The sequence below is a fragment of the Cherax quadricarinatus genome, chromosome 37 (assembly GCF_038502225.1).
Source record: "Cherax quadricarinatus isolate ZL_2023a chromosome 37, ASM3850222v1, whole genome shotgun sequence".
Classification (NCBI taxonomy): Eukaryota; Metazoa; Arthropoda; class Malacostraca; order Decapoda; family Parastacidae; genus Cherax; species Cherax quadricarinatus.
Window position 1 is genome coordinate 20,710,435 of NC_091328.1, and position 17,761 is coordinate 20,728,195.

General features: G+C 43.8%; 1 protein-coding gene across 1 annotated transcript in view; it reads right to left on the reverse strand.

Moving 5' to 3' along the window:
- Positions 1-16,204: 16,204 nt before the first annotated feature.
- LOC138853679 (leukocyte elastase inhibitor-like) overlaps positions 16,205-17,761 on the reverse strand; it is a 32,882-nt gene continuing 31,325 nt past the window's right edge. The window contains exon 6 of the mRNA XM_070091738.1: positions 16,205-17,015. Coding sequence (XP_069947839.1) covers positions 16,712-17,015 — 304 coding nt within the window. The 3' untranslated portion in view covers positions 16,205-16,711. The remainder of the gene's footprint in view (positions 17,016-17,761) is intronic.

Genomic DNA, 17,761 nt, shown 5'->3' on the forward strand with positions numbered 1-17,761 from the left:
TATGCAAAACTGCGTTTTGCAGCAAGGAAAATATAGACATTGTTTTTAAGTGAAGAGAACGTAAATAAAAATTAACTTCCGAGGCACAGGGTTATTAATACTTTCATAACCACAACTAACATCACTAATACCATCACCACACCCATCACCACAGCACCAGTACCACCACCACACCTATCACCACAGCACCAACACCACCACCACACCCATCACCACAGCACCAACACCACCACCACACCTATCACCACCGCACCAACACTACCACCACACCTATCACCACAGCACCAACACTACCACCACACCTATCACCACAGCACCAACACCACCACCACACCTATCACCACAGCACCAACACTACCACCACACCTATCACCACAGCACCAACACTACCACCACACCTATCACCACAGCACCAGCACTACCACCACACCTCACAACAGCACCAACACTACCACCACACCTATCAACACAGCACCAACACTACCACCACACCTATCACCACAGCACCAGCACTACCACCACACCTATCACCACAGCACCAGCACTACCACCACACCTCACAACAGCACCAACACTACCACCACACCTATCACCACAGCACCAGAACTACCACCACACCTCATAACAGCACCAACACTACCACCACACCTATCACCACAGCACCAACACTACCACCACACCTATCACCACAACACTACCACCACACCTCACAACAGCACCACCACCACCACCACACCTCACAACAGCACCAACACCACCACCACACCTATCACCACAGCACCAGCACTACCGCCACACCTATCACCACAGCACCAACACTACCACCACACCTATCACCACAGCACCAGCACCAGCACTACCACCACACCTATCACCACAGCACCAGCACCAGCACTACCACAACACCTATCACCACAGCACCAACACACCTATCACCACAGCACCAACACTACCACCACACCTATCACCACAGCACCAACACTACCACCACACCTATCACCACAGCACCAACACTACCACCACCACACGTATCACCACAGCACCAACACTACCACCACACCTATCACCACAGCACCAACACCACCACCACACCTATCACCACAGCACCAACACTACCACCACACCTATCACCACAGCACCAACACCACCACCACACCTATCACCACAGCACCAACACCACCACCACACCTATCACCACAGCACCAACACTACCACCACACCTATCACCACAGCACCAGCACTATCACCACACCTATCACCACAGCGCCAGCCCTACCGCCACACCTCTCACCACAGCACCAACACTACCACCACACCCATCACCACAGCACCAACACTACCACCACACCTATCACCACAGCACCAACACCACCACCACACCCATCACCACAGCACCAACACCACCACCACACCCATCACCACAGCACCAACACTACCACCACACCTATAACCACAGCACCAACACCACCACCACACCTATCACCACAGCACCAACACCACCACCACACCTATCACCACAGCACCAGCACTATCACCACACCCATCACAGCGCCAGCCCTACCACCACACCTATCACCACAGCACCAACACCACGACCACAACTATCACCACAGCACCAACACAACCACCACACCTATCACCACAGCACCAACACTACCTCCACATCCATCACCACAGCACCAACACTACCTCCACATCCATCACCACAACACCAACACTACCTCCACACCCATCACCACAGCATCAACACCACCACCATACCCATCACCACAGCACCAGCACTACCACCACACCCATCACCACAGCACCAGCACTATCACCACACCCATCACCACAGCGCCAGCACTACCACCAGACCTATCACCACAGCACCAACACTACCACCACACCTATCACCACAGCACCAACACTACCACCACACCTATCACCACAGCACCAACACTACCACTACACCTATCACCACAGCACCAACACTATCACCACAGCACCAACACTACCACCACACCTATCACCACAGCACCAACACTACCACCACACCTATCACCACAGCACCAACACTACCACCACACCTATCACCACAGCACCAACACTACCACCACACCTATCACCACAGCACCAACACTACCACCACACCTACCACCACAGCACCAACACTACCACCACACCTATCACCACAGCACCAACACTACCACCACACCTATCACCACAGCACCAACACTACCACCACACCTATCACCACAGCACCAACACTAACACCACACCTATCACCACAGCACCAACACTACCACCACACCTACCACCACAGCACCAACACTACCACCACACCTATCACCACAGCACCAACACTACCACCACGCCTATCACCACAGCACCACCACACCTATCACCACAGCACCAACACTACCACCACACCTATCACCACAGCACCAACACTACCCCCACACCTATCACCACAGCACCAACACTACCACCACACCTATCACCACAGCACCAACACTACCACCACACTTATCACCACAGTGCCAGCACTAGCACCACACCTATCACCACAACGCCAGCACTACTACCACACCTATCACCACAGCGCCAGCACTACCACCACACCTATCACCACAGCGCCAGCACTACCACCACACCTATCACCACAGCGCCAGCACTACCACCACACATATCACCACAGCGCCAGCACTACCACCGCACCTATCATCACAGCGCCAGCACTACCACCACACCTATCACCACAGCACCAACACTAAAAGAGAGCCCTTGAGCTCTCTTGTAGCTGAAAGTGACTTGTCTACAACTATAAGAGTATCGAAATATTGAAATAAATTACCTGTCAAGTGTTCAAGTCTGCTCTCTTGACAGAGATTCACGAGAGAAACGCAACACTGGCAGCGCAAGTGAAGGTATCGAGTCAGCGACCAGGCGAGCTGTGGCAGTAACACGACAAATCCTCTTTTATATACCCACTGACTCCTACCCCATGACTGAGACCACTTTTTTCACTCTGGGACCTTCATTCCCACCCCCCCTAAAACCAGCAACAAACTCCACCCAGTGTTCCTTCCACCTATAAGAAATCTCGAATGTGAGTCTTCTCATCACTGAATCCTTGTACTAAGGACTCCTTCCTATGCCTGAGTCCTCCCACACAACCTTCCTTCACCACCGCCTGTCTTCACAACCTACCTTCCCACTACCTGCCCTCACATCCAAGTGCGTTCATCACAAAGTGCCTTCACCAACTCCTCAACCTGCCTTCATCACACTTTGTAAACCACCTCTCTTCCCAACTACCTGCTTTCTCCACTTGCCTTCTTCACCACAGGTCTTCATCACCTACTTTTCTTAGGCTAGTAAACAGGTTTCATAATCGTTGACCTCTATAATCGGGAATCCTAGAACAACCATTTAATGTCTTGTGTAACAATTGTTACTGGGAAAGAGATTTAGGTCATTTACAGGGTTGGGGATATTTGCATTTTTGAACTGTAACACCGGGGCCCCTCTGGCAAGACAGTGATGGTGAAAGTTTTTTTTTTCTGAGGGGGGTCACCGTGCCTCGGTGGGAGACGGCTTATTTGATTATATATATATATATATATATATATATATATATATATATATATATATATATATATATATATATATATATATATATATATATATATATATATATATATATATATATATATATAATCAGGCCCAGCACTTTACCGCTGAGCTACGGAGCTTCTAATAGGGATTCTGTTTTTGGATCTTTCCTATGTCCATGACAGCGGCACTGTTTATGACCCTTCTGTCTCTTTCCAAGAGCTCCAGTCGTTTCCACACAATATCTTCATCCCTCTCCATGCCAGATAGTCTATGAAGTCAATTTAAGTCGTAATAACAGACAGTAAATGAATAAACAGAAAGATGGACGAGGAGATCGAACCATGGCTCTGGCTGTGGCAGATCCAGCTCTTAACAGTATGGTTCAAGACATTGCTACTGACGGAAATATTAACAGAATTTCTATTTCTGGATCTACCCCATTAGAATCTCCGTAGCTCAGCGGTAAAGTGCTCGTCTTGACACCAGCTAGGCTACAGTTCGACTCCATCCATCTTCCTGTTTATTCATTACACTTAGATAATAACAACAGAGCCAAAGTCATTCTAAGGTGACATCAAATAAGAAGTTACTCAATGATTATAGTCTGGATTAAAGTAAAATATATGTTTCTCCCCTTATTTTTGTCTTTGATTTTAATATTGTAAAAAATACGCTAATTGTTCTATGTACTGTACTAATCTATTTATGTGATGCTTATAAAACAGTATCACTGTATCGTAATAGAAGAATGTATTCTTATATTCACATAACAGGATATGTACTGAAAGAGGAGTGTATCTCTCAGTGCATATGAAGTGAGAGATCATTTTAATTCCTATTTTAAGAATAAATGTATCTTGATTGGTGATGTACAGATTACATGTAGTTTCAATGACGTACAATAATCTGTGCAGTTTAAGTTTAACTTATATAACTTAAGTATTGCATAATCATAACAGTAACATAAAATTTGAATTTAGGTGTTGTTTGTAATATTAGTATTATACATAAGATATAAATTCTCAGTAACTCCACGGCCACTCATTCCCATTCTCAATGTCCACTTTAACAATCTCAACCTCCACATTTCCAATTTCAGGTTCCAAATTCCCAGTCTCAACCTCCACAATCCTAATCTCAGCCTCCACATTCCAAATTTCAGACTGTATTTTTTTTTTATCTTCCACTTTCAATTTCCTCACAAAATCCCTCAGCCTCCATATTCCTTCTCTCAACCTTCTAACCCTCATTTGCACTCCAGAGTCCCACTATCAGATTCCTACTCCTTGTTTCCTTGTGGTGGTAGCCTTATTTTCACCCAGCTTTCTCCCCGTAATGTTCCCACACTCATCCTCTTGCCTTTATCATTCTCACTTCAGTTTCACTCTTATCTGCTTCAATTTCCACTGTTCCTCTCTATAAATTATCTATTCGCTCACCTTCAATAGATTCCTGACCTACATATTCCTTAGCTGTCACAGATCGCATCATTTATTTCTTCATGTACTCAGTATCAATAAATATTGGTAATTGTGAATTTATTCATCTAAAGTGGCTCTGTTAACTCAAGTTTAGGTGTTATTCCAGCGCTAGTTACTATTTTTGCCCTCATTGTAAACTTTTCCTAGTTATGTGCTTTTTTTTTGATAGTATAAAAGTTTTCCTAGTGTTGAATACAAGCCTGCGCTCGCACGCACGCACACACACACACACACACACACACACACACACACACACACACACACACACACACACACACACACACACACACACACACACACACACACACACACACACACGCACACACACGTAGTGTAGTGGGTCACAAGCGCCAGGCTCCGAGAATCTTAGTGCTTTTAGTGCGTGTTTTAGCAGCTCGAAGCAACCAGTGTTAGTGACAACGTCAGTGAACAACCCTACAAGTGATAATCTAAGTATTAGCAAAAATAAATAAAGTAAAGGCGAGAGAAAGCCTGAAATTATACAACAAAATTTCAAAGTGCCAGTTCGTTGAGGCCTAGTTGGCACCTGTTGCCACATTGTTACACATATACAAAGTACAAAGCGAGTGACTAAAGAGAAAAGATCAAATAGAATTAAGAGAGGGTGGCTAACCACAAACTGTGATGTAGCACACAGAGTGAACAAGCTAGCCAGAAAGGGGATATATATATATGTATATATACATACATATACATAAATATATATAAGCAGAGGTGGTGGCAGCAGTAGGCCTGAGGGAGTAGTGCCGCCATAACAGGTTGGGTGTCATCACAAATAAGAAGTGTACTTACCAAAAGTGAAGTGTAAATTATAAAAGTAGAAGTATACAAGTGATAAGTGTGGTAAATGAGGACTCAAAAGGGCAACGAGAAAAGAATAGTTGAAGAAGTCAGAGGCGGAAGGGCGAGGTGCACGAGTCATCGTACAGCGAGCATCGTACAGCGAGCATCGTACATCAGGCATCTGGAAGGACGTCCCCTCTGAGGAGTAACGTACAAATCACCTGTTTGTGGTTGGCGGGAAGTTTTGAGTAGTAGAGCCGGCCCTACGATCACTGGTAGCTCGCTATCTAAACCCTGCTCCAGAGGGATTATCATACACACAACACCTAGCAGTAGTAGGAAGATAAAATTTGTAGGAGCAAGGAATAGGCAGGAGGATTAAGTCGTGGCTAATGGGACTACAGCCCTGACAACAGTTTCGAGAGATAATGTTTTAGGACACAAAGACAGTACAATCTGAGAAGCAAGTATTGGGTACACATGTAGTAAAAGGTAGTACATAACTGGGTTAAAGAATGACTTGTTAACACACGCTAGTATTATAATTATTTGAATTTCTCTCAGTGTTAATGGTATTGTATTAGTATTACGGATACACAGAGGTGAATTGTATCTCTGGGACATAAACAACTGACGTGCTCACACACACATGCGCGTACACACATACACTCGGGGCCAGGAGCTGAGTCTCGACCCCTGAAACCACAACTAGGTGAGTACACACAGCTGATCCTTGGAATTTGACCACATCCCCTCACCCCCCTCACACACCTTTCCCTCCCCCACAGACCTTTCCCCTCCCCGCTGTTGCCTTCACTCCCTCCTCCCTCCTATCTTTTCCTTCCCTCGTGTTTCTCTCTCTCATAGCATTTTTCCCTCCCCTTCCCCTACTCTCTCTCTCTCTCTCTCCCTCTCTCTCTCCCTCTCTCTCCCTCACTCCCATAACCCTATCTCTCACCCTCCTTTCTCTCTATAGGCTTCTTTCTCCATCTCTCCATTTCTCTCTCTCATAGCCTTTCCCTCGCCCTCCTTTCTCCCTCTCTCTTTCTCTCCCTCTCCCTCTCTTTCTCCCTCTCTCTACCCTTTCCCTCCCCCCTCACATTTCTCTCTCCCCCCCTTGGTCTTATCCCTCACCCCCATACTCTCTCCTCTCTCTCCCTCTTTCTACCCTTTCTCTCTCCTCTCTCTCCCTCTTTCTACCCTTTCTCTCTCCCCCTCGCACCCTCTCCCTCCTCTAGCCTTCTGTGGTAAAAAAAAAAAAAAAAAAAAATGGGTGGCCTTAGAGGACGGAAAACCAGAGATCTGGTAGATGAACCAGGGAGGAAAGACTGGGAGTTAGAGCTCCAAAAAAGGGAGGAAGAGTGGGGAAGGAAGATAGTAGAGCTTGGTAAGAAAATGGAGGAGCAGATAGCTGAAGAGTGCAGGAAGTGGGAAGTACAGGTCTTAGCAGCAGAAGCTAGGATACAGTGCTTAGAAGAGAAACTGCAAAGCCTGAAACAGATTAGAGAGACAAATGACAATTCAGATGTGACATCAGGAAATTCAAAGTCAGGCGCAGACAAGGGGATGGTAAGCAACAACGGAGACATGCCGTACACGAAGGCCCTATCAGACCCACGTGGGGCCAGGGAAAAGACGACGAGCACACTAAGATCAAACGACAGGTCCGAAGACAATGAAGGTATGCTATATGCAGAGATTCTAACAGCCAACTGCAGTAGCAAGGGACAGCTGGTCAGGAAAGACAGTTCACTGAGAATAGAAGTTTCAGATATGACAGGGACTGAAGGCAAGAACATGTCAATGGAAGGAAATAAAATGCCTCAGAGGAAGCAGATGGAGACTCAGTGGGAGGAGGAAAGGGCGAGGTCAGTTTTTGTGTACGGGCTCCAAGAAGCCAAGGGGGACAACTTTGAAGAAATAAAACAGGAGGAGAAAAAAATGATTGAAGGCATCATGAAAACAATAGGGGAGGGTGATATGACCCAGGTGACAAATTTTCAGAGAATTGGGAGGTTTGCGAGTGGAAGGATACGGCCTGTCAGAGTAACTTTCAAGGAAGAATCAGTTCGAACCAGGATTCTGCAAGAGAAAGCAAGACTGAGGGACAAAGAGGGGTACCAGAGAGTATACCTCGACCGCGACAGAACACAAGAAGAAAGGACTACACTGAAAAAGAGGGTACAGAGACGCAAAGAGGAACGAGAAGCAATGACGAAAATGAACAGGACCCAGACACATGAGGAAGGGCAAACACACCCCACAGAATCTCCCACCAAAAGACTCCAACCGCGACATTCCCAACGCAACTGAGCAACCTATACTACAACCCACTCACTGTTCCCTCTGCCACCAACCCCCATATCACAAACCTCACCCCAACAGCTGTCCCATATGGGCATTCTGACCCCACCCCCATCAACACAAACCCCACCTACACCACAGCCCCATATAGGCCCCCACCAAGGCTCTCGCTCCCCCAACCCCAATATTCTTGCATGACCACAATGATTGAAAAGAAACTGAAGGTTTGGTACACAAACACGGATGGAATAATGAATAAACACGAGGAGTGGAACGAAAGAATCAGTGAAAAATCCCCAGACATCATAGCAATCACAGAAACAAAACTCACTGAGACAATAACAGACACGATCTTCCCAACAGCATATCAGATCCTGAGGAAAGATAGAAGGAGTAGAGGGGGAGGAGGGGTTGCACTGCTCATAAAACACCGATGGGGATTTGAGGAAATGGAAGGCATGGACATGATTGGAGAAAGAGACTACATTGTAGGTACAATTCAGTCCGGAAAACATAAAGTAGTCATTGGAGTGATGTATAACCCACCACAGAACTGCAGGAGGCCAAGAGAGGAGTACGAAGAAAACAACAGGGTGATGGTGGACACACTGGCTGAGGTGGCAAGAAGAGCTCACTCGAGCAGAGCAAAGTTACTGGTAATGGGCGATTTCAACCACAGGGAGATAGACTGGGAAAACCTGGAGCCACATGGGGGTCCCGAAACATGGAGAGCCAAGATGATGGATGTGGTACTTGAAAACCTCATGCATCAACATGTCAGGGACACAACCAGAGAGAGAGGGGAGGATGAACCAGCAAGACTGGATCTTGTGTTCACCCTGAGCAGTTCAGACATTGAGGACATCACTTACGAGAGGCCCCTTGGAGCTAGCGATCACGTGGTTCTGAGTTTTGACTATATAGTAGAGTTACAAGTGGAGAAGGTAACAGGAACTGAAGGGGACAGGCCAAACTATGAAAGGGGGGACTACACAGGTATGAGAAACTTCCTGCAGGAGGTTCAGTGGGACAGAGAAATGGTAGGAAAATCAGTAAACGAGATGATGGAATATGTGGCAACAAAGTGCAAGGAGGCAGAGGAAAGTTTTGTTCCCAAGGGAAACAGAAATAATAGGAAGACCAAAACGAGTCCTTGGTTTACCCGAAGGTGTAGGGAGGCAAAAACTAAGTGCAACAGAGAATGGAAAAGGTACAGGAGGCATAGGACCCAGGAAAACAAGGAGATTAGTAGAAGAGCCAGAAACGAGTATGCACAGATAAGGAGGGAGGCCCAGCGACAGTATGAAAACGACATAGCATCGAAAGTCAAATCTGACCAAAAACTGCTGTATAGCCACATTAGGAGGAAGACAACAGTCAAGGACCAGGTGATAAGGCTGAGGAAAGAAGGTGGAGAACTCACAAGAAACGATCAAGAGGTATGTGAGGAGCTCAACACAAGATTTAAGGAAGTATTTACAGTAGAGACAGGAAGGACTCTGGGGGGACAGACCAGGTGGGGACACCAGCAAGGAATACACCAACAAGTGTTGGACGACATACATACAGATGAGGAGGAGGTGAAGAAACTGCTAAGGGACATCGATACCTCAAAGGCAATGGGACCGGACAACATCTCCCCGTGGGTCCTTAGAGAGGGAGCAGATATGTTGTGCGTGCCACTTACCACAATCTTCAACACGTCCCTGGAAACTGGGCAACTACCTGAGGTATGGAAGACGGCAAATGTAGTTCCCATTTTTAAAAAAGGAGACAGAAAAGAGGCACTAAACTATAGACCTGTGTCATTGACGTGTATAGTATGCAAAATTATGGAGAAGATTATCAGGAGGAGAGTGGTGGAGCACCTGGAACGGAACAAGAGTATAAATGCCAACCAGCATGGATTCACGGAAGGCAAATCTTGTGTCACAAACCTTCTGGAGTTTTATGATAAAATAACAGAAGTAAGACACGAGAGAGAGGGGTGGGTTGATTGCATCTTCTTGGACTGCAAGAAGGCCTTTGACACAGTTCCTCACAAGAGATTAGTGCAGAAGCTAGAGCATCAGGCGCATATAACAGGAAGGGCACTGCAATGGATCAGAGAATACCTGACAGGGAGGCAACAACGAGTCATGGTACGTAATGATGTATCACAGTGGGCACCTGTGACGAGCGGGGTCCCACAGGGGTCGGTCATAGGACCAGTGCTATTTTTGGTATATGTGAACGACATGATGGAAGGGTTAGACTCAGAAGTGTCCCTGTTTGCAGATGATGTGAAGTTAATGAGGAGAAATAAATCAGATGAGGACCAGGCAGGACTTCAAAGAGACCTGGACAGACTGGACACCTGGTCCAGCAAATGGCTTCTCGAATTCAATCCTGCCAAATGCAAAGTCATGAAGATAGGGGAAGGGCACAGAAGACCACAGACAGAGTATAGGCTAGGTGGCCAAAGACTGCAAACCTCACTCAAGGAGAAAGATCTTGGGGTGAGTATAACACCGAGCATGTCTCCGGAAGCACACATCAATCAGATAACTGCTGCAGCATATGGGCGCCTGGCAAACCTGAGAACAGCATTCCGATACCTTAGTAAGGAATCATTCAAGACACTGTACACCGTGTATGTCAGGCCCATACTGGAGTATGCAGCACCTGTTTGGAACCCGCACTTGATAAAGCACGTCAAGAAACTAGAGAAAGTACAAAGGTTTGCGACAAGGTTAGTTCCAGAGCTAAGGGGAATGTCCTATGAAGAAAGATTAAGGGAAATCGGCCTGACGACACTGGAGGACAGGAGGGTCAGGGGAGACATGATAACGACATATAAAATACTGCTTGGAATAGACAAGGTGGACAAAGACAGGATGTTCCAGGGAGGGGACACAGAAACAAGAGGCCACAATTGGAAGTTGAAAACACGAATGAGTCAGAGAGATAGTAGGAAGTATTTCTTCAGTCATAGAGTTGTAAGGCAGTGGAATAGCCTAGAAAATGACGTAGTGGAGGCAGGAACCATACACAGTTTTAAGACGAGGTTTGATAAAGCTCATGGAGCGGGGAGAGAGAGGGCCCAGTAGCAACCGGTGAAGAGGCGGGGCCAGGAGCTAAGACTCGACCCCTGCAACCACAAATAGGTGAGTACAAATAGGTGAGTACACACACACACACACACACTCACACACCGGGTCAGGAGCTATTACTCGATCCCTGCAACCACAATTAGGTGAGTATACACACACACACACACACACACACACACACACACACACACACACACACACACACACACACACACACATTCATACAAACATACACACACACACGCACATCAGTGAAGAGTCGGGGCCAGGAGCTATGAATCTAACCCTGCAGCCACAAATACGTGAGTACAAATAGGTGTGTACAGACACACATACATACAAACCCAGGAGCCAGGAACTATGAATCGACCCCTGCAATCACAATTAGGTGAGTACCTTATGTACAAATAAGCTAGAGAGGGAGAGATACAATCTAGGGCAGACATTTTTATTTGGGGACCATTGACGTCACCTTCCAATAAAGTACTGACCATATCAGTGGTCATAAAACTCTTGGGGACAGTACAACTTACGGTCAAATGAAATAAGGTCGAGATTAGAGAGAGAGATGGAGAAAGAGAGGTGAGGTTGGTATGGAGCTCAAAACCCTCGGGAGTGATCATACTACTCGATTACCGTACTGGGAAGACTGTTCCACCATCTACAGCTCTTTGAAAACCAGTACTTACCTATGTCCTTTCTAAATCTACATTTATTTAACTTAAATCCGTTATTTCTGGTTCTTATCTGATTTGATATCCACAGTATTTTATTAATATCGTGTTTGTTTATGCCCATCATCCACTTATACATGTCGATGATATCTCCTCTCATCCTATGTCTCTCAAGAGAGACATAATATGCTTTTTTTTCTATTAATTTTGACTGGGTCGGTGGTTTCTAATTGAAAAATATATAAATACACTTTTCTCTAATATTATTATTCTCATTTTTCTTCCTATGGTACATAAATATCTTACAAATTCGAAGTATTTGCAAACAGTTTTTTAAACACTCAAAAACACTGAAAACTTATAGATAAAAAAAGTCAAAGAAAACGAATTTGTTTTTTCTCTTAAGAGGAGTGAATATAAATTTACATGCTGATTTGCACTCAAAAAAATATTTCTGTGCAAACTGTGTGAATAAAATATTCATTGCAACAATAACAAGCAAGAATCTATATGCTGTATATTAGTTAATATCTAATTAAAAAATTTGAAACTAAATTTTTAAATTAATTCACATGTTTCTGGAAATTATTCACTTTTTAGAAGTTTGGTCTAGTAATAATAAGGCGAATAAATGTAAAAGAAGAGCAAATGAGAGAGATGGTGAGATACTGTCAGCAGATTTTGCTGAGAGTAAGAAAAAGTTTTCGATTGAGGGTAATAAGTTGAGAAAGCCTTGGGAACGAATGTATTTGACAGTTACAAATAGAAGAGGAGAGATATTAGATGGGAAGTTGGAGGTATCAGGGAGGTGGAGGGGATGTTTTAAGAAACCATTAACTGTTGATGAAGAAAGGGAAGCCCTGATTTCGTGCATTGAGCAGGTAGGTATAACATCTTTCAGGAGTGAGGAAGAACCAGTGTGAGCGTGGGGGAGGTGTGTGAAGCAGTGGGTAGAATGAAACGGGCTAAAGCAGCTGTGATTGATGGGAGCAAGACAGAATGGCTTGTACTTTTATTTATTAAATGTATAAAACAGGAGAATGAACCTAGGAATTGGCAGAGAGCATGAATATTTCCCTTGTATAAATGCAAAGAGGATAAAAAGAGTTTAAATATTGAAGGGAATAACCCTGTTAAGTATACCTGATGAGGTGTATGGTTGAGTTATTGTTGAAAGAATAAAGAGTAACACAGTGAGCAGGATAGGCACATGAAAAAGAAGCTGTAAGAAGAGAAGAGGTTGTGTAGACTAAGTGTTTACATTAAAAATATACTAACATATTTTTATTTCTACAAGTACATGTACAAGGTATACAGTCCTAGCTGACGTCAATGACATACTACTATATAGAAAATCCCTTGTTATGCAGAGAATTTCGGGCAAATTAGGTCAATTTTGACCTAGGATGTGACCCACACCAGTTGACTAACACCCAGGTACGTACCTATTTTACTGATAGGTGAACATGGACAGCAGGTGACTTAAGGGAACACGTTCTAATGTTCCGCCGTATCGGGGATCGAGCCCCAGACCTCAGTGTGTGAGCTGAGAGAGCGCTAGCAATCGATCTACGATTCACGATAGGTAGTTATGTAGGTGAACTTTATTTAGAAAATGGTAAGGAAGTTTTTATTGCATTTATGAACTTAGAAAAGGCACATAATAGTGTGGATACGGAAGGAACGTGGCAGATGTTGCAAGTGTATGGAATAAGAGGTTGGATATTGAATACAGTTAAGAGTTTTTACGGGGATAATGAGGCTCAGGCTAGGGTATGTAGGAGATAGGTAGATTATTTCCTAGAAAAAGTAGGCCTCAGACAGGGATGTGTGATGTAGCCATAGTAGTTCAGTATATTTGCAGATAGGGCTGTAAGACAAGTGAATGCTCAGATGTTGGTAAGCGGTGTGGAATTAAAAGATAAAGAATTTAACACAAATTTACAGTTTTCACAAGCTCTTTTTGCTGATGACACGAAGTTTTTGGGAAATTCTGAAGAGAAGCTGCAAAAGTTCGTAGACGAATTTGAGAGGATATGCAAAAGAAGGATGAGGGCAACAAAAAATTTAGGTAATGAAAGACTAAATATCAGAGTGGAGGGAGGATGGAGGAAGTGAATGTGTTCAGATATTTGGGAGTGGATTTGTCAGCATACGAGTCTATGACAGATGAAGTGATCCTTAGAAATGAAGAAGGGAAAAAGGTGAGCGGTGCTCTTTCTCTTGACTCTTTAAGACTGTCCTTATTTACTTCAAGAATTCCTCCTTAGCTACTATTCAACTCCTCGCAGACTTCTCGTAATTTCTTGTAAAATCTTGATTCTATGTTATTCTCAAATTATCACCCAGCCTTTCTATTCACCCATAAAAAAATCGTTTTCTCGTTTCCCTGTTCCCTTCTGTTCTTTTCTTCCCAATTTTTCATTTTTTTTTTTTGCTTTGCAATTATAACTTAAATTCCCTGCACCTATAGTTTTACTGTACTATAGTTTCTCTCTGCTCTTAACATTGCTACGTCTCCTCCTGGTTATGAATTTATTCTCTGCCTTCCATCACTTTCCAGCTAAATGGGCTTTTTTTCCACTTGAGGTCCCATTTTCACAGTACTCTTTCAGTTCGTCGACCCCAAACATTTATATGAAAATAATTTAATATTACGAATAATAATTATATTAATAATGATTTCATAAAAAATAGACAAAATTTAAATTATGAAAAATATAAGATTTAGTATACCTTTTTTTGTAAAACTGTTAATATCATTAATGGGAAGGATGCGTCTGATGAGTGTTAACAAGGGCACTAATGTTTGGTTGCAGATTGGTGAGTTTTAATCGTAAGTCACCATGATCTTCCAGACATTTACTGACCCCTTTTTGACTCCCAACCATTTATTGACTTCTTGGATAGTCCCATCGATCGTTATGGGTCGATATTGACCGCTTGAGGAACCCTGGTCCAGTATATCCCTTCCTTCACCTGCTATATTTCTTTCCATATATATTTTTTCAGAGTATTTCAAACCCAGTATTATAGTCACTTATCAATAAAGATACTTAAGTATTGGAGGTGTGTTACTTATCAACTCCAGCTTTTCAATTGTTCTCTGGATTTCCCATCACTTTACTCATCAAATTTTCCAGTCATAATATCCTCTAATTCTAGTATACACTGGTGGCGACCTCTTAGTCCCTATCTTCTCTAATCTGTGTGTGTGTGTGTGTGTGTGTACTCAAATAGTCGTGGTTGCAAGGGTCGAGTCACAGCTCTTGGCCCCGCCTCTTCACTGTCCGCTACTAGGTCACTCTTCCTGCTCCATGAGCTTTATCATACCTCTTCTTAAAGCTATGCATGGATCCTGCCTCCACTACATCACTTTCCAGACTATTCCACTTCCTGACAACTCTGTGACTGATGAAATACTTCCTAACATCCCAGTGATTCAACTGAGTCTTCAACTTCCAACTGTGATCCCTTGTTGCTGTGTCCCATCTCTGGAACATCCTCTCTCTGTCCACCTTGTCGATTCCTCTCAATATTTTATATGTCGTTATCATATCATCTCCCCGTACCTCTCCTGTCTTCCCGTGTCGTCAGGTCGATTTCCCTTAACCTCTCCTCGTAGGACATACCTCTTAGCTCTGGGACTAGTCTTGTTGCTAACCTTTGCACTTTCTCTAGTTTCCATACGTGGTTGGCCAGGTGTGGGTTCCAAACTGGTGCTGCATACTTCAATATGGGCCTAACGTACACAGTGAACAGGGTCCTGAACGATACCCTATTAAGGTGTCGGATTGCTGTTCTTAGATTTGCTAGGCGCCCATATGCTGCAGCAGTTATTTGGTTGATGTGCGCCTCAGGAGATGCGCCCGGCATTATACTAACCCCAAGATCCTTTTCGTTGAGTAAGGTTTGTACTTTCTGGCTTCTTGGACTATACTCTGTCTGCGGTCTTCTTTGCTCTTCCCCAATCTTCATGACTTTGCACTTGGTGGGGCTGAACTCCAGGAGCCAGTTGCTGGACCAAGACTGCAGCCTGTCCAGATCCCTTTGTAGTTCTGCCTGTGTGTGTGAGTGTACTCACCAAATTGTACTCGTCTAATTGTGGTTGCAGGACTCGAGTCATAGCTCATGGCCCCGCCTCTTCACTGTGTGTATGTGTGAGAGAGAGACAGACAAACAGAGAGAGAGAAAGAGAGAGAAAGAAAGAGCTGGCATTTTCTATTATTTAAGGATATGAAACTATTAATATTTAAATAGTAATCTAATTAGGAACATGAAAATTTCATATCATGAATGTTACATCGAAACGCTTTAAAAATACAAAGTAACTTATTACCACTAAAATCAATAGACTGCAACAAGCAGCTGGTTAGTATTCAGTACTCGGTGTTCTATTTATTGTTGTTACATCGAAGTTTGGCAGCTTATAATTTCACAGCTCATTGTTCTTTGTAGAGAAGAAAAGAGGCACAATTCAAGTAACAAAGGCTCCAGGTGACTGTTGACGTAGGAGTGAGCGGCTGCGTTCCGTCAGGTCTTCCAGCAGCTACGTTGCTGGTGAACACTAAAGTGCACATCTCTGACTGTTACCTTAGGTGAACAAAACTTTTTTTTTTCTTAAGCAGTTAAATTTTTAGATTTAATTTAAAATATGACTTTTTAGCTACTATGCTGGATCTTATAATTGAAGTTTGGGTATTATGTCTACTCCCAATGTTGTTAGTCTAAAAAACAATGATTAATCTTGGCCTATCTATGGTTCTCTGTAGACTCCCATGAAGAGAATGTTTCTCGTTTGGTTATCATAGATAAAAAACAATAAGGGACGGTCACAAATGAATTCACGAGGGCGGGACTGGAACCCTGGGGAAATAAACGGTAAGATGATTCCCGTAGCTGCAGCAGCCTCAGAACCCTCCTCGTTTACCTCGACCATGGCCTTGTGGATCCCCTTCTGCCCCCTCAATTTGCCCCCAGGAACATAATTAGAGAGGTCAGCATCACCAGTGAACAGGTCGTTGATCCCCAGACGTTGAAGAGCCTGTGAAGATGTCAAGCTGAATCAAGAACAAACTCTTGTCCCAACTAATCGCTTAAATCTTTCAAATAGCTTAGAAGGTATTTCAAAAGACTAACACTAGTATAAATTAAATTTTGTTTGTTACAAGGTATATCTCACTCAGGCTTATTAGTGTAAAGTGACAGGGATAACACTAACGCAAAGTAATGTTATAAGGCATTACGTGTGTCATGAACTCGGTTCTGATGTCGTGCACTGTAGACACTCATCTGCCTTACTCAGCACCACTGTTTTAGTCTTCATATTAGATTAAAACACTATGTTAATAACTTGATAGAACATAGATAAATTGTGGCCAATGAAACATTGAAAGTGTAGAGAAATTTGTGTTAGAAATTGTCACTTTCCTAACATGAAAGGATAAGTGACGGTTTATATGCACGAGAACAGTGTTCAAAGGATTATTACAGAAAGTAATATTACAGTGGATATGAAAAAAGAATAAGCAAAATCATATAAGTAACAGGCAATGCACACCAAATTTCATAGTCTGTGAAAAAACTGAGAATGTCAGGATTATTATTATTATAATCAAGGGGGAAGCGCTAAACCCGGAGGATTATACAGCACCTGAGGGGGGATGTGGAAGGCATTCAGGCTTAATTCAGGGAACTGGAGCAGATCCAATTCCCTAAATCAAGAGTCCCTCACTAACATCAAGGAACCTTCCTTGAGGGGAAATGTCAGGAGCACTATACAACAGATCACTGACAGGAAGACGCT